The 23005-nt window shown below is 38.8% G+C and overlaps 1 protein-coding gene across 3 annotated transcripts in view; it reads left to right on the forward strand.

Moving 5' to 3' along the window:
• Positions 1 to 23005, forward strand: part of LOC113671215 (E3 ubiquitin-protein ligase rnf213-alpha) — a 52674-nt gene that overhangs the window by 8891 nt on the left and 20778 nt on the right. For 2 of the 3 annotated variants that reach the window (XM_089202474.1, XM_089202472.1), the window contains exons 14-49: positions 115 to 328; positions 527 to 892; positions 1053 to 1651; positions 2154 to 2313; positions 2709 to 2926; positions 3324 to 3641; positions 3936 to 4693; positions 5075 to 5214; positions 5677 to 5751; positions 6063 to 6169; positions 7205 to 7349; positions 7671 to 7890; positions 8443 to 8716; positions 9229 to 9360; positions 9469 to 9574; positions 9923 to 10100; positions 10858 to 11029; positions 11353 to 11471; positions 11560 to 11754; positions 12301 to 12541; positions 13247 to 13479; positions 14090 to 14172; positions 14266 to 14399; positions 15153 to 15245; positions 15589 to 16092; positions 16531 to 16706; positions 17046 to 17268; positions 17644 to 18011; positions 18888 to 19046; positions 19137 to 19302; positions 19857 to 19927; positions 20613 to 20751; positions 21063 to 21170; positions 21326 to 21411; positions 21815 to 22003; positions 22359 to 22494. In XM_089202474.1, the coding sequence (XP_089058600.1) occupies positions 115 to 328; positions 527 to 892; positions 1053 to 1651; positions 2154 to 2313; positions 2709 to 2926; positions 3324 to 3641; positions 3936 to 4693; positions 5075 to 5214; positions 5677 to 5751; positions 6063 to 6169; positions 7205 to 7349; positions 7671 to 7890; positions 8443 to 8716; positions 9229 to 9360; positions 9469 to 9574; positions 9923 to 10100; positions 10858 to 11029; positions 11353 to 11471; positions 11560 to 11754; positions 12301 to 12541; positions 13247 to 13479; positions 14090 to 14172; positions 14266 to 14399; positions 15153 to 15245; positions 15589 to 16092; positions 16531 to 16706; positions 17046 to 17268; positions 17644 to 18011; positions 18888 to 19046; positions 19137 to 19302; positions 19857 to 19927; positions 20613 to 20751; positions 21063 to 21170; positions 21326 to 21411; positions 21815 to 22003; positions 22359 to 22494 (7605 nt within the window). The remainder of the gene's footprint in view (positions 1 to 114; positions 329 to 526; positions 893 to 1052; positions 1652 to 2153; positions 2314 to 2708; positions 2927 to 3323; positions 3642 to 3935; positions 4694 to 5074; positions 5215 to 5676; positions 5752 to 6062; positions 6170 to 7204; positions 7350 to 7670; positions 7891 to 8442; positions 8717 to 9228; positions 9361 to 9468; positions 9575 to 9922; positions 10101 to 10857; positions 11030 to 11352; positions 11472 to 11559; positions 11755 to 12300; positions 12542 to 13246; positions 13480 to 14089; positions 14173 to 14265; positions 14400 to 15152; positions 15246 to 15588; positions 16093 to 16530; positions 16707 to 17045; positions 17269 to 17643; positions 18012 to 18887; positions 19047 to 19136; positions 19303 to 19856; positions 19928 to 20612; positions 20752 to 21062; positions 21171 to 21325; positions 21412 to 21814; positions 22004 to 22358; positions 22495 to 23005) is intronic. The other variant, XM_089202473.1, reaches the window with a different exon arrangement.

Raw genomic sequence — 23005 nt, forward strand, 5'->3', positions numbered from 1 at the left:
CAAAAATAACGAATCATTGATCGCGTGCACTGATCGACCAAGTAAGTATAGGTAAACTTGTTGTTTTTTTCTCAATCAAAAATCTAATTGTTCCATTCATATTTCTCTCTATAGGGCGACGTCAGGGAAGACCAAATGGAAAAGTTGAGGGCCAGTCTGGAATCATCAAAGTTAACTGACCGGCAGGCATCTGGGGTCGGCAAACTGTTTGGTCGTTTTCTTATGAAGCAATGGCCAAAGGGAAGCGACGGGGGAGATCCTTCAAGGGATGAGCTTTTGCGACATTTGTTTTCTTGGAAACCGATGGAAGAGTACTTTAAATACTTTAGTACGTAATGACGTTTTCACTTTTGTAGATAATCAAGGAGAATTTGAAAATGCGGCTAAATAATTTTTTCTTAACATTCTTTACAGCTCGCTACACGCTTATTAAAAACTGTGTATAAATAGTTTTATTTAATGATGATCTTCAAAGACAATTTTAAATCTTAAATTTTAAGAAAAATGGCAATTATTTCTTTTATAGACGGCCAACGTAAAGATGGAGCCACTTTATCTTCTGAAGGCTCAGTGCTTCTTCTGAAGGCGTCTTCACTTTTGGAAATGGTCAGCAACGGCCTCAGGAATGCTGAGATTGATGTGAAAACACTACGGCTTGTTCAAAGAAATCGACAAAAGTTCTTGAGGTTGAACTATTTGCGAACCAGTTCCGAGGACAATCAATCCAGAGTCCTTCATGAAGCGGTCAAGATGGATAGAGTCAAGGAAAAACAAAACGAGACAGATCCATTGGATGTATTTCTTGAAATGCGCTGTGAGGAGCTAAAAGCGTTTGAAGGCGAGAGGGAAGCAGTATCATCTTTCGTGGAGTTTTGTTCTGCTGTAAAGTCAGGTGAGACCCAAACGCTCAGATATGATAGGAATTGAGTTTAAAACGACTCGGATCGAAGGAAAAAGAAGCAACCGAACCAAGCCAAAAGGATAGATTTAACACGTAACTTTTGTAGTTTATAACATTTTTCTGAAACAGTCGTGCCTTTTTCATTTTTTAGTTGAAGTTAACTTGGATGAAATCAAAGAAAAACTGAAGAACGATGTAACCTCTTGTCGTGTGCTTGAACTTTGCCACAAACGCGGAATCAGTGAAGAGCCTCTGGTGAAATATTTTGAACTCACGCCAAGGAATAAGAGAATGACTCAGTATCTTCATCTACTCCGATCCAGCTTTCTTTTCCGTACCATTTGGAATAAGTGCGAGAAAAATGCGGCTTCCATTTGTCGAGATGATCCTCGATTAGCTGGAGTAATGATATTAGATACAGTGCACGAGCTTTTGTGGACCAAGTCCTTCGAAAGATGGCAAACTTTGTGGGATAGAGTATGTAGCGGACAAATTAGTCTGAGAGAAGTGGATGAAAGATTCGGCAAATTTCGAAACGAGCCAGAGTATTTCGATACTGAAATTGGAATAGCACTGAAGCTCCTTCCCGAAGAACAAGATGTTGAAGCCGTCATCAATCGACGAGTTGGTCAGATCAAACAGTACCAGAAGCTGAGAGGGTGCGAGGAAGCCGCCGCAGCTATCTTGGAGTTTCAAGAAGCCATGGAACTTGAAGGAGACTTTCAAGTGCTCGATGACTTTTACGATCAGGTAATTATCAAGTATAGGCCTTGGCCCTTTATTGCTTCACTGAGTGCCTCTCATCCCTTAAACTCCCATGAATGACCATGACAGAATTTCTCCTGACAATATCCTTACAATATTAAGTACACAAGTGATAAAAATAAAAAAAATATAATTTAGGGGATTATTAGTTGATCCAATACCAAATTCTCTGAACTAATATCATCAGAATTGTATAACAGACAGATCTTGGGAGCAAAAGGGTTAAGTGAATGTTGAAAGGTGAAAAGTGGATAGATAACAAGCCAATGTAAAAGTTCCTTAGCCGTAATACAATAATTTTGAAAAGTCGAAAGAAACAACTATGTGACAGGCTTAATTGCACCTGCCCCAGTATCGATTTCTTTCAATCTATCCAAGGCGTAATGAGGCAAAATAATTCTATTGACATATCAGAGAGAAAAGCTGTTTTACGGGAAGAAATACTCATTTGATTTGGATGGTATGATTTCATTATTATTTGTACTAGATGAGCGACGAATTTCGCGGACGCCCTCTCTCAAGTATTGGTGATGATGTTTTAGAAATGGGAAAAGACCTTGAACATGTAACGCCTGTAATGATCGATTGCTTGAAAACTGTCGTTACTTCCAAAGACTACATCTACTGGCTTCGAAAGGAAGTGCAAGGTGCGTTTTCTCTAATAATAAACTAACTTCCCAGTACTGACTAAATGTGAACAACCAAACGACCGACTGAATCTCACTGTTAACAAATAGTAACTGCGAAATTCTTCACATCAGTGGTAACCTGTGGTAGTTTTTCTAAATACTGATGACTGTTTCCTTGAAAAGCGTGTATAAATAAAACCAATAACGGAGTCATCGAAATAGACATGTTTTCAATGTCAATATTCTAACACTATCATGAAAGACAGTTTTCATTTTCAACTTTTTTTTTAGATCCCTACTCACCGTTATATTTCTGCAACTCCCTTCATGTAAATGATGCCAAAGTACCAATTTGCTCTCTTCCTTGTTTGCTGTATTGTTCAAATTATCTCCTTTCTTACATTTCTCGCCAGGAAGGGACGAGGTGAAAACTCTGGTGGACTTAGCGATGATGTCGGCTGGTGAGACTGACATTGAGACCGATCGTGTTTCCTGTGTGCACACCACTGCTCTTGGCTTTGCTCCTTTCATTTTTGACCTGGAAAAAGACACCAGCTTTGGGAAACTTATCAGTGCATGTGAAAGCGTGTGGAGGGAGATCGAAAAAGACAAATCTTTGCTCGATAAGCTGGTAAGGTTCTGTCGAACGTTTTGTTCATTTGATAGTATTGATCATCACAGTCTTGCACGTTGTAAGACTTTAGTTCCATTACGGCGAGAGAGAATGTAGGGAACTATCTTTATTGTGGCAGGTATAAAGTCAGCGAGAATTGATTAGAAAATGAACAAGTCTTTTTTAACAGTAGTTTGAGTCATTCGTTGGTTTCGGTGGCGAATCGGTATTGAAAAGTATTACGCTAAATTACAGTGTAGGTCGATTAACCAATGACATCAGTTTTCATGAGCGATATTGATTTCAAAGATATGCACCTAATCTTCCTTACATCGCTGAACTTTAGTCATACAAGTATCTAGATGATATAGCTTCGTTAAAACTAATCCGTGTACTGATAATTGCGGTCTTACAGAACAGCATCAGCTGCCATCTTGATTGGCTTAAGGGCGTTAAGGATGAGCATGCCATGTCTTCTCTCAAATTGGCTCAAGCTATCAACGAAAGAGGAGTATACTCCATTGGCCATTTGCAGGACAGTGTGGAACCAGCTAGGCTCTATTACAAGAAAAGTGTGGATTCCGTTATCAGTTTACTTTTACCTCTAACCGACCTAAGCGGTGAACGAAAGGAATTCAGTTTAGAGAAACTTCAGGAGCTACAAAGTAAACTTGCTCTCATTTCGGGAAAGGAATCACAAGGCGGCCAAGAGGATATAAACAAGTTTGGAGAGGTAATATTTTAGATGGCCAAAGTCGAGAATCAAGCAAAGTTGTTCAAGAGAATTTAGGTGAGGCACCTTTCAAACCAAAAGAATGCACAGGAAAGAAAGGAAGAGTGCATTAAGCTGCAAAGATAAAGAGGGCATATTAAAAGAAAAGGCTGAAGAAATATCAAAAAGGGTTAAAGTTTTAGTGTTGGTGAAGCTTTTACTATAACTTTATTTACATGATTTTTTTTTTCTTTCTTTCCTCGTGCAATTTGAATACGGTTAAAAGGCATAAGAAATTGTCATTTTTATTCTCAGTTGCTTCAAGGTGCTGTTCAACTTGGCCAGGCTTATGTAAATCTCTGTGAAACTGGAGATGTTTCACACCTTGACTGGAACGAAGAATACAAGTGTAAGAGCTCTATGGGAAAAAGAATCATTGATGAAATCCAGTCAAAGTGCGTGGAATTTGAACAACTTCGCTACGCGTGCAAAGAACACATCAACGAGATGCGGATGAAATACCCCGAGTTAAACTTTTTCACCATACAGCAACTTTTATTCTTACGCAAGGAACTCGCCAGCTTGAAACAAGGCTCGACATTGGAATCTCTTAATCTCCAAGTTTACAGTCTTCTTGAAAAGGTTCTTCCAAGCCTTCACAGAAAATTACTGCACGAAGCTCTTATTGAGGCAGGTATCTGGTCAACAGAATTTGATCTGGATTTGTATAGCGGTCAAGATGCTCGTAGCACAACATCCCCGTCCAGCCAAGATGACACCTTCAGAGACAACGAAGAGATAAGTGAAAAGTACGAAAGCCTTTTTGATAATGTGGAGAGGCTAAATCCCTCAGAGCCTGAACGCCTCGCTGTGGCAGCTCTTTACAACGATAAGAAAGGTAACGTTGCCGAGCTTGTTCTTTGGTGTGTGCAAAACAAGGATAAAAGCGACCTTATAGATGAACTCTACGAGAAAGCTTCAGAAGACCCCAAATTCCGGGGCATCATAGGCGAGACTCCTGATTCAGACGAAGAGTCATTGCAATCTTCTCAACATTCTGATGACCAGATGAGGTAAGAAAATAAATTGTAGACCACATCGAAAGTAACTTCAAGAAAATGTACATGTGCTAAATGGTTTGTTCTGTTGCCATATGCATGTGCACCGATGATATAGTGATGAAGGTGGTTGACAGTTTCAAACAATTTGAGTAATTTTAGCCAGAGTTAAACTAGGAATCCATGAATACCAGCACCTACTCTCTCCTATCTCTTAATGAGCAAACGAAAAAGACGAAACAGAAATAGACTCAACGAAACTACGCAGGAGGACCCTCCTGATGGACTCTGAGTGAAATTAACGAAACTGATAGAGGAGTAAGTCCGCGCCAAGGATTTTGATTGAGTACAACCCTAAGCCCTCTTTCATTACTTTATTTTTTTTATGTGTTTTAGTTTGCAAGAAGGTGATGATGAGTTTTCACATTCGAGTCTACCTGAAGAAGCAAACTTCACGTTGGACGAAACATTAGGGGGCACCTTTTTGACTTTGGACGAAATTGGTGTATTTCTATCTTGTTTGGTTGCCGGAAATGGTAACTTTCAATAATTTGCATTTTATTTGTTATACCACCTTGCAATTCTTATTTTATTCTTTTTTTTTTTGCATTTCTTGCTGGTCACTTTGTATATTGCGAGTTCAAGGAGTTAAAGTGCTGAAACGTGATATTCACTACATATTTAGCGCCTACAATTTTTTGATGTTATTAACCCAGAACAATGGTATCGACGTCAACTGAATTTTCAGAAATCTGGCCAAGACCTACCTCAGTATGACGTGTTAACTTTTAAATTCTTTATGTAAATACCTTTCTAGACATCTGATCTCCTGCCGTTATACAAAATTATCCTACCGGCTGAGACTTATGTCCTGCTAGAACCAATTGATCTTAGGGATACTTGGTCCTTATTCTTTGCTTTGCCTAAAAGAAGTATTGTTTTTATTAATTAATCATTCGCATGAACCAACCCTCAATTGTAATCATTTCTTCTCATAGAGGACAGAGTTATGGGGAGAGAAATCCAAACTTACTTGAAAAGAGGACAGCCGAATCTCATGTTAGCAAAAAAAGGTAAGTTGCGGCCAATAACGTTCTCGTTTAGTTGGTAAGAAGTAAGCACATCCTGAGGCTGCCGAATCGATTTCTCTAAACCTCATGATGATTCCATATTTATTGCGAGACAAGTGGTGATGACATTTTCATACTCGTGTATATGACCTCATGGTAAAAGCATTAGGATAGCGGCTTCCACCTCAACTAAACTGTTAAACGATAAAAGTGTGTATCTCTCTATTCAGTCGTTTACTTTTATATCCACTCGTCCTCTTAATCCATAATTGGTATTTTTCTTGATTAAAACATTTTTTACGCGTTCTTTTCAGAGAACATCTTTTCCGCTGTTCTTGAACTTTATAAGGAAGAGGGAATACATAGTTTGCCAAATAGCGACGAAGTCCTCGTTTGCACATCTGAAACGACATCTGAGGAGGTAATTACTAGCGTGACATGACTCTACACAAATACAAGAGTAGCCTTGGCAAAGGGAAGAACTTCTAACTTAGTCACCCATACAGATCCATAATCTTTCACGCGTCTTCGTTTAAGTTATGTAACTGGATTAATAATGTAAATGAAAACATTACACGCTTCTGATTGGTACTAGAAGAGTTTATTTTTCATGTAATAATGAGAATGACAAAAGTACTCGCTTCTGATTGGCTGCAAACGAATGCATCCTCATATGCAAAGTTGTAACACGAGTGCAAAGTCATAACACAAGTGTAAATTACAAATAGTGCGCGCACGCTTTCAAAATTTCGCCTGTCTTGACTTTCTGGGGTGTTTTTTTATGCACGTTATTAGCAAGGAATAACATGATTTTTCTTGCAATTTCGTTTTCTTTGAAAAGTTTACTCGTGCTTTTTTTACACCACATTGCATACGAAATCATGTTGTTTACCTATACTTATCATAACCATTACAATTTCCTCAACCGTGATTGGCGCATTAGCTGCTTTATTTTTCACTAATCATTCCCTAGCGCTGTAATCGGACATTGTCATCGGACAGTTAGCTGTAATCGGACACCTGTAATCGGACAGTTGAAGTTGTCAATCATACTAAGTTCACTCAGCCAAATCCAACAATCACAGAGTTAAACAGAATAACCATAGCAATAACCACTTATCCTTAAAAAAAAATATTAAGGAATTTACAAAATGGAGAAATTTTTTTAATTTAGTCTCTACGGGAGATTTTTTTACCTAATTGTGTTTGCTGTTTTCGGAAATTGAAACGGTTATGATTAATTGGTAAAATGACTTATTGTCTTCCAATTCTGTCTGTAATCATACTCGTGATTGACAAATAGGACTCCCACTTCGCGGTCGTCCAATTTTGTTAATCAATCGTACGATTACAGAGTAAATTGGACTCCACCTAGTCCTATTACCATAACTAATTGCAGTATGGGAAACGCGAAGCAAGCTGAACATATCGCGATGGTCTACTCTCTGTTTTCTAGGTGGAGTTGCTATTTCGTCGAGCCCTGGCAAGCAATGGAAACAAACTATACTGTTTAGTCAATGGTGACCTGTTAGACTATGACGTCAGTCAGAAGGTGGTAGACTGTTTACACACATTGCTGCACGATTATTCCTACCCGGAAAGTAAGTTCTGTTTGACGTTATGCCTTTAGGTCCTGTATTCTGGTCTGTGGTAAACGAAGATATTAGTGTAAAAGAGTCTTATTCTTTCTTTAATGTCTACTTCTAATTCCTACTCTTTTACAAGGTACTTAGATCACTTTTCTTTCTTTATCCTTGAAAACTAGCTCCGTTTGCTGAAGTAAAACGGAACTGAGGAGCTAGCTGCCTCTTACTTAATGAATTGTTGAATCAAAAATTTCCTAGTCTTAGAAAGGTAAATATTCCCTTATATTTATGGTTTGCTTTTGATGTTTTGTTTTATTCGTTTTCTGAATTTTTCAGGCTTGGCCCTTGTTGTTCTATGCAGTAGCGAAAATGAAGAACGAGCTCATATCATCACTTGTTTGGAACAGTACAAAGTATTAATGCCGAGGTATCCTCGACCAGACGAGCTGCGGCGATACCTCGCAAAGCAGTTTACAGTACCAGGGCAGAGGCCTGGTGTGTATCGTGAGAAACACGTGATCTGGAGTCCAGCTGCCGAAGTTAGTCGAGCGGAGAAGTAGGTGTATCTCTGATTGTTCTTTTAATCACGGTGGGAAATTATTTCTTGTGGGACCGCGAGGACAAAGATTGCATTTTCGCACGCTTAAGCATCACTATCCATTTTTCATTGTTTTGAGAATGAATTAAAGGACTCTTACCTAGATTAACTGGAAAGATAAGAAAAATGTTGCGCTTTAAAGAACGCGATGATTAGAAAAGATGTGGCTTGTCTCTCCATATTGTGCCTTTGTGCCAGCAATTGCAGATTACGACGGTTGTTGTACCTCTAGGAAAGGCACGTTGTTTGTCCGTCTTTTTAAATGTTAAATAATTTTATTGTGTCTTAGAAAATTGAAGCTAAAACCTAGGCCAACTCTTAATCCCTACTGTATTTTAAAACTGACGGGTTTGATATTTGTCACCTTATTCCTTTTTGGAATAAATGAGATTTGAATTAGGGATGTCATTCAAAATTAAGCTAGGAAATTACCGGACACATCATCTCTCCAACATAAACCATGCCCCCATCCACGCACTCTAAACGAGAACACTGTTTTATTTTTTAAAGCTTAAATGTTCTCGTGGTATCCTCTGAACACCCTGGAGTAGGAAAAAGTTTGGTCGTTCGTAGGTTGGCTGAAGAATTGGAAATGCTTCCCAACAATCAGCTTGTGGTGGAAGTAATGCTACAGGAGGGTGAAGAAACACCTCGTTTGTGTGTAACAATTCCTTTCCATGATAAACATGCGCATGTTGCAGATGCTGTTGGTTTCTTTCTTCCTCATGCTCTACATTCGGATATACCTTTGTCAAGGATTTTTCATCTTGATCGTTCCTGTGTGGTGAGTTTGTTTAATTCTATTCATTCATGTATTTTCTTTTCTGGTAAAAGAAAGACGTTAACACAGAATGGCTGTAAATTCTTGAAGAAAATCGTCGCGCTAGAGTACAGAACTTTTAGAGAATATTTCTTTCAAACGTCGTCTAAAACTTCCCCTTAAGAGTAAAAAGTTGTGATAGGTATCAGACATCTCTTTTACAATCAAAATATTGCTCTAGACTGTAATTGTTAAATTCGATTTAATTCATAAGTTTGAAAGTCTCTCTGTTTAGTCACTCACCCCCCCGAGAGCGATAGTTATAGTTTGCAAAGATGGCTGAAGCTGTCAACCGTTAGGGGAAAAACCACGATTTATGTTTGCAAGAATGTAAAAAAAAAAATTGCATTAAGTCTGGATAGTGTACCGGCAAGTAGACAAAAAGTTGAAGGTAGTCCGTGCCAGCGAAAACGGTTAAGCAAAAACTACGTAAGAAAACAAGCAATCACAATTCTAATCAATGCTTTCTTTGACAGGTTACTCCAGAGTTCGAAACGTTGATGTTTAATTTACTGATCCTGGGTGAACTGACTGATGAGTGTGGACGCGTTTGGAGAAGGAATTCACATGACTTGTATATCCTGGAAATCACCAACCCTACTTTAATGGTAAGAATTCTTTCCCATACACGACTGAAAGAAAATGTATCTGCCAATATGCTTTTAAAGAATATTACTTCATAACTGTTTTATCTTATTAATCTTTTATATAATAAGAGGCCAAAGGAGTCATCTGAAGCATTCAAGTTTGATCAGCTCCTCCCACAAATAAGATGTCGTCTTCCGACAGACACTCTGTTCTCCTTGAGAAGAAAAAGCACAGGTATGATTTGATTTAAATTTGGCCGAGAAAATATTTGAATATTTGGTAGTGACAAAGTCATCTTACAGTCTCACTCTGAAATTTCTGAAATCTGTAGTATTACATCTGTAGTGCTACGCTGGAACATAAGTAAAATTAGAAAATTTTCATCCTTTGTCCTTAAAGCAAGGACTTTGTAGAAACCATCTCGAGGATTTCGTGCTTAAGACAGTTTGCCTGTAATTACCCCCTTGCAACATGATGGGAATTCCTCTATTCGAATTTGTCTAAAAGTCAACTTACCCACCTCGAGTACAGTCCTTACTATTTCCACACCTCATGACATCTTCAAAACGTATATTTTCGTAGCAGCAAAAGAAACTAATAGCCCATCGTTTGATGAGGGAGAATTAGAGAGCGACGAAGTTCAGCGCGTGTGGCAGTATCTTCAGCTGATCAAGGAGAAACCTGAACTCATCCAGGAGTTCTACTATGACCGGAACTCTAAACGCACGAGTCCAGCCGAATGTCTTAAAACATTAATCAGGTTTGTAACCTGTTCCGTGGGAGAGACAGCAGTTGTCCCAGAGAAAAGCAAGCGTTCAAACCTTAAATCACCTTCGTCCTCGTTTTTTTCACCTTGGTACAGTCAAACCTCTATTTAGCTGGATTCTGTTAAAGGATCACCTATCCTTAAGCGGTTGCTCTCCAGATTCTCATAATTGGCTTCCCATATTAACATAACAGTCAAACCTGTATTAAGCGGTCACCCACGAGGAATGGCGCTTAATAAGGGTTAACCACTTAATAAAAGTTGACTGCTTAATACAGGTTACCGCTAAATATAGGTTGACCGCTTGATACAAGTTTTACAAAATAGAAGTAACATAAAAACTATTAAAAACGCCATTTTATGCCAAAATTGACCACTTAATATTCAAAAACTCACTCAAAAACTACTAATATACTAGTGCAAATACTAGTAAGAATATTAAAAAACAATGGAATGATGAATCTCAAATTCGATGGGGTGACTTATGACACGCGAGGAAATTTTGCACATGGTAATACGCTACCCGCAAAATATCCTTGAATAAGGTGCATCTAGCGTTAACTTTCTCGTTGCTCGACAGAAGCGTTTCGGAGACCAAACAGGAGAAACCTTTTAAAAAAACCATTTATTTGCTTAACTATGTAAGGGTTCTTCTCTTAGATCTTTAAGTGTGCAATTTGTAAGTTTTTACCCTTTAATTACTGAACCTAGCTCTTTGTGTAAATACTCATTCCGTGTTTGGTTTCGTCAGGAACTGTGGAGTCACGAACCCGTCATGGTCTGAACTTCGATATTTTGTGAACTTTTTGAACTACCAGCTCAGAGACTGCGAGGAAAGCACGTTCTGTAACACCTCATTGGTAGAGGATACCTTGGAAGGATTCCGGAACTTTGTGGTTAATTTTATGATAATAATGTCAAAGGTTTGTAATAAAAAAAATGAGTATTAATAACAACGACTGATTTCCAAGATTTCAAGAGTCCTAAAGATTGATCACCCGTAATCGTCAGTCCGCTTCAATCGCCTCTTTCTGTAGTCATTTTGCTTCTTCTTATATTACCGACAACAGTCTTTCGCAGGACTACACTCACCCGCACGATCAAACTACACTTTTACATTATTTCTCCTTGTGTATTATTCCCTCTTGGAAAACTATTTGTTTGTAGTCGTCCTCTGACTCTTATAAATGATATGGCAAAATTCCATGGGTGCCACTAATTATGAAACTATGTCGCTCTCTGACAGGATTTCTCGATGCGATCTTTAACAGACATAGACACTAGTCAGACTCACGGGACATCGGCCGGTTTAGAGGAAGAGCACGACATTGTTCCCTTCCGGCTTCGGAGACGTTGGGAGAAGAGGTAATACTTGTTCATACGTTTTGATCTCACCATTTAACATTTGGAACAAGAATACAAATATTCTTTCCTTCCCTTTTTTTAAATGTAGGCCTCATCCATATATCTTTTTTAACCCGGATCATGTTACCATGACTTTCCTCGGATTCCGTGTTGATCAAGAGGGAAATCTTCTGGATCCGCAGACTCAGCAAATCATTCAAGAAGGGATCATGACAAGACGTCTTCGCACGGGACTGAGTGTACAGAAAGTGGATTTGGACAACAGCTTTGAGTCCTATTCAAAGTAGGTATCAAGTAACGACTGCTGAATGATATATTTGAATCAGTTATTGAGAGTATGTCTTGCCTCCGTTCGCAACTACTAAAGCAGTTGGTGGTGGGGGGCGGGAGGGGGTCGAAAGAGACTATGTGGCTATGTGATTTGCGTGATGGAGAAGGGTTGAGAGGTCACGGTCCGAGCCCTATCCGAGTCTATGTATTGCTTCTTTTCAGTGCCTCTTTCTACCTTGGAATACAAATGAGTCCCAAAAAACTGTGCAAAAATGAAAAGCAGTCGTTAAGAAGCTGCCTAAAATAGACTAGCATTCCGGTGTCGGGAAGAAGCGATAATCCCAGAGGCGAACTTCATTGCATTCGTGATATCTGTTCATTTTTTCATTGTCGTAACGACCTTCGCGTGTAAAAATAAATTAAAATTAAGAAAATTTTACTTGTTTCATGAAAAAATAAATTTTTTCCGTCACATAGCTGATGTGAGACAATACACCTGGTTGTATGGTGTTTCGTCAAATTTTTGCTTGTTTACGCAAACTTTAAAATTGTGTTTCAGGTTTCAAAAAATCGAGCTGCTGTGTGCTGTCATGGGTATCAACTTTGTACATGATCCTGATGACTCTTATGAGCTGACGGGGGATAATGTTAAGAAAATTCTTGCCATCTATATGAGGTTCAGATGTAACATTCCAGTCATAATCATGGGTGAGACAGGATGTGGAAAAACAAAACTTATTCGATATTTGTGCGGACTGCAAACAGAGGGAGAAAGACAAAGAAACATGCTGTTAATGAAGGTGAAACCAAACTTCTATTCTCGATTCATTTTTTCAGTGTAGTTATTGAGCGACTCTTGGACATTTGTGTTGATATTACTGCCTATATTGAAATTCTAAGGTTAAGAATACTGTTCGTAGCACTGTCTGTGAGAATATATGTTTTTTTGTGTGTGGCATTGTACTCTATTCAGGAAAATGAAGCAATAAGTTGAAGTAGTTCTCGCAGAAACCTCCCTAACGAGTAAACTAAGAATACCAAATTTTGCGGCGACATGAAAGGGCGATAGAAATTTTTTCAGTGCTACCTTGTTCTAAGTTTAAGACGGTGTAGTTGAAGCGGCGGGAAGGGGACGGGGTATTCAGGCAGTGGGATCTGTGTTGAGAGGCAAACCTTCTACTTCCTCTCTTGCTCTGGTTTCTGTTGGCTTCATGCCTCCGATGGCCTCATTGGTTATCCAAGCACCCGGTACTGTAATATTATTTTTCAGTGGATGTTTTACAGGTAGGTTGGGCATGGAAGGGTACAAATAAAAATTAACTGTTGTTGTTGTTGTTCACTTATGATAGATATTTTATTGTAAAAAAGTGCAGTAATAGAAAGATGAGGAGAAACCTAGCTGTAACACTTCTACAGCTTCCTTGAGAAATGTAACCATGAACCTGAAAAGATGCAATTTCCTTACAACATAACCCAATATTTGTCACTGTTTTCGCTTTCTTTAGATTCATGGCGGCACCACTTACAAAGACATAGAAAGAAATGTCCTTCAAGCCGAGGCAATGGCTATTAGTAACAAACATGAAGGCAAAAATATCGACACCGTTTTGTTTTTTGATGAGGCAAATACCACCGAAGCTTTGGGGATGATTAAAGAGATTATGGTGGACCGAAGATGTAATGGTCGGCCCCTGAGTGAGAGTCTGAAATTCATCGTGGCTTGCAATCCATATCGAAAGTAAGTCTTGTCTTTACAATGTGAAATTCGTGATTATGAAGTAAAATGTAATAAAGGGCAAACGTCGTGGGGAAAACAGTTATTAAGCAACTGAGAGGAAAGGAGGAGGAAACAGTTAGCAGTCTGGATGGCGTTGTGTTCTGAGGCCAAACACTGCTCTCCAAACGCGCCACCTAAAACAACAGGGGATAAACATGGTATTTTATCAAGCAGGTAGAATGAAAAAGTAATGTAATTCAAGTTTGGCACTTACTGTGGCTCGTGAGTGCCATTCTGAATGAAATTAAAAGTTTCTATTCTTATAAACTTTGGATCTGGATCTGTAGTGATAACTTTGGATTCGCGGTTGTAACTTTGCATTCGCAGTTATGACTCTTACACCAATATCCACTATCTTAAACAGTTAGAATGTCCCTTTTAGGCCTACATAAGCAGCTTAAGCGTGACTGACTGCACAAAGGGTTTTCGGCTTATTTAATGTCAATGCCGTGGTCGTAAATTTTAAACCAGCCACAAAAGACGATAACTAAGTTACCATGACGTAAGCTAGTTGCCTATTGCATCATATAAACCAACACCGAAACCTTATTTATATAAAAAATTTTGGCAGGCACACGGACGAAATGATACAGAAACTAGAATCTGCAGGATTGGGCTATCATGTAACAGCTGAAGAAACTGCTGAACGCCTCGGTAAGAATGAAAGAATGAGAGATTCCGTGTGAAAGACCGCGAGAAAATAACCTGGTCTGATTTTTTTTCTATGGTTTCTTTTCTATCATCTAGGTAAAATCCCATTGCGCAATCTTGTTTATCGTGTCCATGCAATACCAGAGAGCATGCGTAGTCTAGTCTGGGATTTTGGACAGTTGAATCCGGAAATAGAAGAGCTTTACACCCAACAGATTGTGAGGAGATATGTAAGTAGATGTCATTGTAGAGCGGGTAAAATCCGGCAGTATATCCCAGCAAATTTCAAATGAAAAAACACGCTCGTGATGTCGTTACTCAATGTGACCACTTTTGTTACATACTATAAATGTGCCACTCGGTTCCCGGATGTGGTGGTCGTAGTGATTCTACGAGTGCTTTACTTCCCAGCAAAACACTGCTGCCTATATAATTATTTACTTTATCCTTTTGACCCCTAAGAATGATCAACCCTGGAACACACTCTGAAGTCACTTGATTAAAGGAAATGACCATTAACTTAAGAAGCTCTCGATCGTTTAACAAATTCTCCGTTGTCAACACTCAAGGAAATATGTGTAGGAGACAGTATGGAGAATATGCATACTAATGTTGGGATGTAGAGGATTATTTTTAGCGCTAAAAAGAGTTATCTGCTATGATGATTCTTCAATCGCTCGCACGTTATTGGTCTAAACTTCAATAAGAGACCTAACATGCTTAAGCCAAAATTATAAGAACCACAAAGGGCGGCTGGTATATCGGCTGATAGTGTCCGCGGCTGAAAGATTGTCCTAAAAATGAAAAGTTATTCCCAAAGCAAAACTTCGAGGGCAAATGCTAAATTTCAAGGAAATATTTTTCAGCGGGAAAAAAAGAGAGGAAATCCGTTAACCACTGGTTAAAGCGCTTAATTCAATAGAGCCCCAGCTTATTTCTTTTATTAACACTTCAATTTTGTGCGAAATCATAATCTATTTCAGGTTGATCAAGGTCGTCTACCTGGCGATGAAAACTTAGTCAGTGCCATAGCAAGTGTTTTAGCAGCTTCCCAGAGATTCATGAGAGAGAAAAAGGTGTTTTGCTAACTGAAAAGTAGCAAGTTATCACCCTTGTTCAATGAAAATGAGTATTTTACTGACCTGATCTTTTAGTTTCGCTGTTATTTTTTGAGAGCCTGCTATCAAATTTCTGGTAGGTTTGTTGGTATCATGTCTGTTTTTGCGCAAAGTCTTTTTTATTTAAACTTGTTTCGATAAGAAATTCGTGTAACATAATAAAATATGTAATACAAGTGATGTCATCGTATTTTAATGGATTTTCCCTAATGTTCTTGAAGAAAATGGCGCTTTGTTGTAGCCTGAATACGAAAAGATTCTTATCGTTTCTTACAAACTGGTTTAAAATTCCTATTTGCAGGATGAATGCAGCTTTGTTAGCTTACGTGACGTCAAAAGAGCCATGGAGGTCATGCTGTGGTTTCACGAACACTTCCAGCACTTTTCTTCTTTGATGCAAGAGAAGGAAAGTGACAATGAAGACGATGGCGAGAATGAAGGCGAAACCAGCTTTCATGTGATGCAACCAAATCTGAAAGAAGTACCACTTGCTTCTGTTGACGAGATATCCGTACGGAAAGACGAAGAACATGCAGGTTTCAAAGTGGAAAGGCGAAAGCTTATCGATCACTCGGGCAGGTTTAATCCTCTCAAAGAAGAAGTTAAAGAAACAGACGAGCGACCAATCTTGCTCGAGTCCGTGTCTAAGCAGATCCCCTGTGCTGCTCCCAAAAAAACACGGTTTATTCTTCCAGAAGAAACCAAAGATTTACCAAAGCCTCCACATGTGGTTCCTCTATTCGATCTTCCAGTTCCGAAGTTCGACTTTAAAGAATCTTATGTAGAACCGCTCCCAGAGGAAAACGTAATTACTGTTTTACTTAAGACCATTATTTAATACTAGTGAAGATAGTCGCTGTTTCAGTTGTGATAATTACCAAGCGCATGAACCTCGTTTTTGCCATTATGTGTACTTTTAATCTTATACGAATAATCTTATTCTTGGACTACTGAGTAATTTTAAGGCCGCAATCAACTCAAGCGCAGACATCATCACACCTTGACATTATCACATCGACGCCATGCCACCCTCCAGAAAATCTTTTGATATATGTTTGTTTTTAGACTTCGGAATACAAAACTTAGCATTGCCTTGGTCGAGGAATTTTAGGTAAATGTGTTTTTGAAGGCAAGCAAATGGAGGTCTGAATGTCAAGTTCATCAATGTACACTGCGCAAAAATTAAGTTAACGTATTTTCTGTTTTTTGAAACTACAGTGATCCCAGTTATCATTTATTTTAGGGAGATGTCAGCGACAGGATTGACCCAGTATCCTGGTCTTTAATCCTTGCTCTTGGCGTTTGTTACCAAGCACGGTTAACAGATAGGAAGGAATACCGCGAGGCAGTAGCAAAATCATTCAGACCACCATGCAGGCTTCCTGGTGGAGCCGAAAGAATTGAAAGAGAAATTTCTCGGTAACGTCATTACTTCGTTGACGATAAACATACATGTGCATATGCATGTTGTTTGAGAGGGATGCTGTTTAAACTTCCTTTCAAAGCTCTTTCAACTCTAGCTATGTTTTTTTTTTAAGATTCTTTCTTCTTTTCCTAAAATGGTTATTTGGCTGAACACCGACGAAAAAGACATTTTTGTCCAGTTTGCTGGAAAGCGTGAATTTTTTCCTTTATGTTGTTTTATTATTCGAGGAGACAAATTTAAAGGAACGTTTAAGTCACTGTTAATCATTTATGTGTATCAACTCTTTGTGATGAAGATAATGATAAATACTGGTTCTATGTTTCCTTATGAAGATGTCAAGAAACTCTGATGGGGGAGTTAGAACTTGGACCCAACATTGCCCGCAACGAAGCCCTTAGTGAAAATGTGTTTATGATGGTGGTTTGCATTGAGCTCCGGATCCCATTATTTGTCGTTGGAAAACCGGGAAGCTCAAAATCCCTGGCTAAGACAGTCGTCGCTGATAACATGCAGGGAGCAAGATCCAGGTCTGACCTTTTCAAAAAGTTTAAGCAGGTAAGACCAAAGCACAAAGTGCTAATAAAATGATAATGATAATAACAATAATACTATTGATAATATTAATGATAACTGGAAAAAAAACGTTTAACTCTTAGAATTGTTTCTGTTCCCTGTGGGTTCTAACTGTGTTAATTAAGTGTTATGGTATAGAAGGAATGGTTCCAACGTAGTCATTTACTCAAAGGAAAGCGTTTAGGCACATACACCCCACGGATAACATTTTGAGAAGCTATTTGGCATAGCTATTTTAACATATAAGGTTTCTGACTGTTTTCTTTTGTCTTCAAAGAAATTTTTCACAAGTAAGGTTTTACAGTGCGTTGTAGGAACCAAGGAATTGAATCAAGTGGTTCCATTTTTTTATTATAGATTCAGTTGGTTTCGTACCAGTGTAGCCCCCAGTCCACCCCTGAGGGTATACTCGCAACATTTAAACAGTGCAGTGAACTTCAGGAAAGTAAGAACGAACAGGCATCTTCAGACACTTTTGCTTCTGTGGTAGTGCTGGATGAGATCGGATTAGCAGAGGACTCGCCAAAAATGCCCTTGAAAACTCTACATCCCCTGCTGGAAGATGATGACCAAAACGACGAGTTTGTGATCCAGTCTGGAAAGAGTTTTACAAGAGTCGCCTTCATTGGCTTGTCCAACTGGGCGCTGGACCCAGCCAAGATGAACCGTGGGATAATGCTTTGCCGTAACGAACCTGATGGTGACGAACTGGAGGCGACCGCCAGGTAATGTTGGAAAGATTCCATAAAATTTGTGATTCACATTTAAACTATCTATTTGATATCAATTACATCTAGAGTATCTCTTATATGCAAAAATCACCTTAGGTAGGTTAGCTCAGTGATGTAATGAGGTGCTCATTCAACAAATCAAAGGAAACCTTTTTTCGTTAACCATTCCACCATAAAGCAAACGAACGGGAGTATTATGGTGTGTCGGAACGCAAGGGAAACTATAAATTAACTATTGGAAATCAACAACTTGCTCCAACGAGAGGCTAACGCTCGGAATGGCAGCTTTTCTAACCGACCCAAGGTGACTCATATTTGATAATCAATTAATTGTTTTCATAATGAAAAAGCACATGGAAGCAGTGTAGCAAAGACATTTTTAGGCGTGAGCAATGACCGCAAACTGAATGCAACTGAAAGTTCGAAGCAGACGATAAATTTGTTGCCAGCACCGAGGAAAGCGACTGTTTACTTCCTGTTGCCCTTCGATCTTCGAAATTTCTTTATGTAAGAAATTTGTTTTCGAGCCGAGCTAATTCAGGCTCTCTTAGCTGTTGGTAAAGAACAAGTACGTTTAAAACGACTCATATAGGGAAGGCGCATCATTTTTCAAGATGATTTGTAGATGACCATACGGAGGATAGGAAATCTTTCTTTCAGGCCATTACCCATTTTTTTTCCAACTTATTCTGTAATCAACATGCAAGCCTACTAAATCATGTTAATTTTCGAGTGAGGCCTAAGGTTTACCTATCGATTAAGTTTCGTAGATTGATAGGAAAGCAAACTGGATATAAAACATTGTTATCAAAATGTCTGATATAAGACCGTTCATCATCTTTGATTTAAGCTATATATTGATTATTGCAGGGGTATTTGTGGAAGTAATGAGGACATATTGATACATATAGAACACCTTATATCCCCGTTGGTCCGTGGCTACAAAGACCTTTACACCAAACAAAAAACATCGAAGAAACTGATAGAGGGAAAGAAAGATGAATTTTTTGGACTGCGAGATTTCTACAGGTTTGATTGTGTTGACCTGATCTGATTATGTTTTGAATTAATTTTTCGAAGAATTTCATCTAATTGCTCATTGCTTTTGTTTTAATTCAGCCTCATTAAAATGATCGTCTGCATCGCAAAGGAGCAGCAACGCCGACCAAACTGGGAAGAGCTCGAACAGACTATTAAGAGAAACTTCAGTGGCCTTCTGGAGGAGGATTTTAACCCTGTGAGAATTCTTATGGATCATATTGGTTTTCCTGAGGAATATTTTCAGGTTAAAACACTTTTTTCTTTATTGTCTTAAATAAGAACTTCATGCTTCAAAACCGGTTTTATCGTCTCTTATCTGACACCGAAGTTCTATTTTTTAGAAATGTCTCAAAAACAGAAATACTAATTTCCGGAGGACTTGCATTAAAATTTGCCAAGCAGTGAACTTTCATGTTCATCACAGATGTTTATGCCGTCGGTTTACACGGCGAAATTAGATTACGGTGGATAAGCGAAATGTCGATTTAAATCAAATACATACTGTTTTATGCCCCTTGATTTCTCAAATCACATACTTAAGATGAATTTTTAGTAAGGCTTAAAGCATTTTCATTTAAATAACAGCCCAAGAGTACCTCTGATGGTAATTCGTTTGGGACACACTTCGGTGGTAATCGAGCTAATGTTAGATCTGTTTTAAAGGATATCCCAAGGATACTTCTTATGGGCCTTCGACGATCACGCACTTTAAAAACCGCAATTTACCTCATATTCGTAACCACCAAGATGATAATTGTTTCCACTTGTTACATTGTTTAAACCTCCCATAACTTACAGGATGAAGAACGTACAGAAGTTGACTCTCTAGATCTTATAAGGGCAAGCCTGAATCGGGAAAGCGTAATGGGGTAAGTCTGATACCGCTTTGTTGACAATTCTTTAGTAGAAAATAGGAGATCTTTAGATATGTATTTCCTGGAGTCTTGTCTAATGTGACAATGTGACCATGTGATCTGTTCCAATTAAGAGGTACACCTCCCGTTCAATATACTCAATTGATATCAACGTCATGGATTAATCATTTCCTAGCCAATACAAGCATGTCAGATTACCATTTTAAAATCATTTGACGTACTGCCGTATGAAGAAATATACTCCTCGTTGCTTGACACGGTTTTAATTATCGTACAACGATGAAGGAGTCCTACGATACAAATAACAACCGAATTATACTAAAATACAGTCCTTAAAAGCTCACAATAAAAACGATGCATATACCTAGAGATGATATACAATGTAAGATGGCTAACTTACAATAGTAAAGCGGTAAGTAGAGTTCCGATCCAACGTAGATAGAGAAATATATATTTCCTTCGTAACAAGAACGTAAACACAAAATGGCTGACTTCCTTGAACCGGTCAGCGGTTATGATAGTTCCTAGGCCCTAGCGGCCACGTCAAGTCTCTTCACCGTACATGGCCCGTCAGTGCAAATCCCACCGTTCTGTCTTGACCAAATACTCACATGAAATTCAAAGGCGATATCCCTTATCATTTGCTCAAAAAGGTTTGCCGTGTCTTTTTTTTTTATAGAGATGGACGGTATCTGCTCATCATGACTGAGAACTTTGCGGCTTTGCCAAGAATAAAACAGCTTTTGTTGGAACAGGACGAGGAAGAACCATACGTTATATTCGGTAGTGGTTTCCCTAAAGACCAGCTATTCACACAGGTGAAAATTATGCGCTATATGTCACGTCACTTTTACTCTCTCAGCCTGTGTATCTGTTTATTATCTGTGCCATTGCCTGTATCACCTCATCACTGTTTGTATATCTCTCTGCCTGATGTCTGTTTTTCTCTGTCTGCTTGTCTATCTGCCTACTTGTTTAAGTGTGTGTCTTTCTGTCTCTTTAATGTTTCGGTTGCTTTAGCCATTTCCTTTTCTGTCGCGTTCACTCACTGATAACTGGAAATTTATTGATTGACACAATCATTAGGTCAGTGTCATAACCAAAGATTGTATAAACGTAACTTCTGCAGGTTTGCCGAAACATCAACCGTGTTAAGATGTGTATGGAGACAGGCAGAACAGTAATTTTGCTCAATCTTGAAAACCTGTATGAAAGCCTCTACGACGCCTTGAATCAGGTCAGTCAAAATCGTACCATACAACGTATGACGTAACTTTTCTATACTTTGCCATGCGAATGTACCTCAGTCGCTGGTGCACCACAAAGTGATATCTATACTTTTTCGTTACCTTTTAGCTTTCTCTTAAATTTGTTTTCAAACTGTGTTTTTAGTATTACGTCTCTTTTGGAGGAGAGAAATATGTCGATCTTGGGCTAGGGAATAACCGAGTCAAATGCCGCGTTCACCGAAATTTCAGGTAATTATGTCTTGGATCAGTAATCATGACCAGTATTACGAAGAGATAAGAATTATAGTCTATATCAGATTAGCAGGCCATCATGCACTTTTGAGATTAAAGCTCCAAACTTGGAATTGTACCCATTACTTCGTGAATGTTTTGCTAAATAGGGTTACAATACTTATTCAATCTAAAGGAAAGGCGTTTCTGCCAAGAATATTTTAGGAACGTAATTTGATTTCCGTCAAACTTTATCAAACTCGAAACAAAATACTGGCTGTATGTGAGGGTTGAAGTAGAGTGAAAGAAATCCTTTTGTGGGCAGCTGTTAATAACGTTATGTGGTACAACAGCTTGTACACATTTACAAAGGTACTGCTTATTTCAAACGAAGAACTTTTGCAATCATTCTTTTCAACAGGCTTATTGTCATTGCTGAAAAGGACGTGGTTTACAACAAGTTTCCCATCCCTCTGATCAACCGCTTGGAGAAACACTTCCTTGTTATGTCATCTGGCCTCACCAAGCTTCAGGAGGAACTGACCAGGGAATTGGAAGATTGGGTTGAGGATTTTGCGTCTATATTGCATCGGACCCACGAGAAACAGAGGTTGTTTCAAAATAAGATTCCTTTGAACCAGTTTGCATCTCTCTTCTTTTTTTCTGTTTGGTTTTGTTTGTCGTTGTTACTTGTAAAGCTATCTAAATCTTCTCATTTTCCTAAAATATTACAAGAGGAAGGTGACATTCACCTTATTCATTACAGGTGTTGTTACTTATGCCTAAATGCATAATTTGAATTAATACTGATGCAGTTTGAAGTATTTTAAGACTGGACCATGTCTTCGTGGCAGGTTCCAATTGAATTTTCACTCCCATTAATCGAATATATTGCGGTTCCACGTTTCCCACTCTGTTGATGACAAATTTGCCGCATTTAACATCTAATCTTTTTCCTTATTAAGAACATTCACTAAAGGAGATGCTTTTATTGGTTACCACGGGGACACTGGCCCGGCCGTAGTTTTGCAAGTTTGTGCTGAGCTTCATTACGACGGGACCTCCCCGACAGATCAAGATAGGAAGTCTTGGATGGAAGAAGTAAGTTGTACTACGAGAGAGAGGAAATGCTATACACGATTGTCCATGAGGTTTAGCTATCTGCGTGAACAATCACAGTAAAGAAAGAATGGTGTGCATCTCTTTTGGGCCTCTTATTGGGGTACTTACCCTCCATACGGAAATACCATCCGTACAGCTGAAATGGTTCGTTGGCCTTTAGGACATTTTGTAAGCACGAACCATCAGTTTGGGATAAGAGTACTGTTTTCTGTTCACTGGATCTTCGCATGTAGCTTCCTCTTTTTCTTTCTTCTGAAAAGCCTGGAAGGTTTGTGTCCATGATTGATATCCCAGCTGTTGTTTACTCAGCTGCTGTTTTCTGCTTAAACTCACAATGACTTTGTCAGATTCCATGGGCCCTGCTGTTCAATGGGTGGATTACGCTATCCAACGGATAAGTGTTAACAAAACGTATTGCGCTACCCACTGGATATAGATTAATCCACTGGATAGCGCTACTCACCCTTTGAACAACCGGGGCCAGGATGAA

Source organism: Pocillopora damicornis, chromosome 4, assembly GCF_964200805.1.
Source record: "Pocillopora damicornis chromosome 4, jaPocDami1.2, whole genome shotgun sequence".
In the NCBI taxonomy this organism is placed as follows: Eukaryota; Metazoa; Cnidaria; class Anthozoa; order Scleractinia; family Pocilloporidae; genus Pocillopora; species Pocillopora damicornis.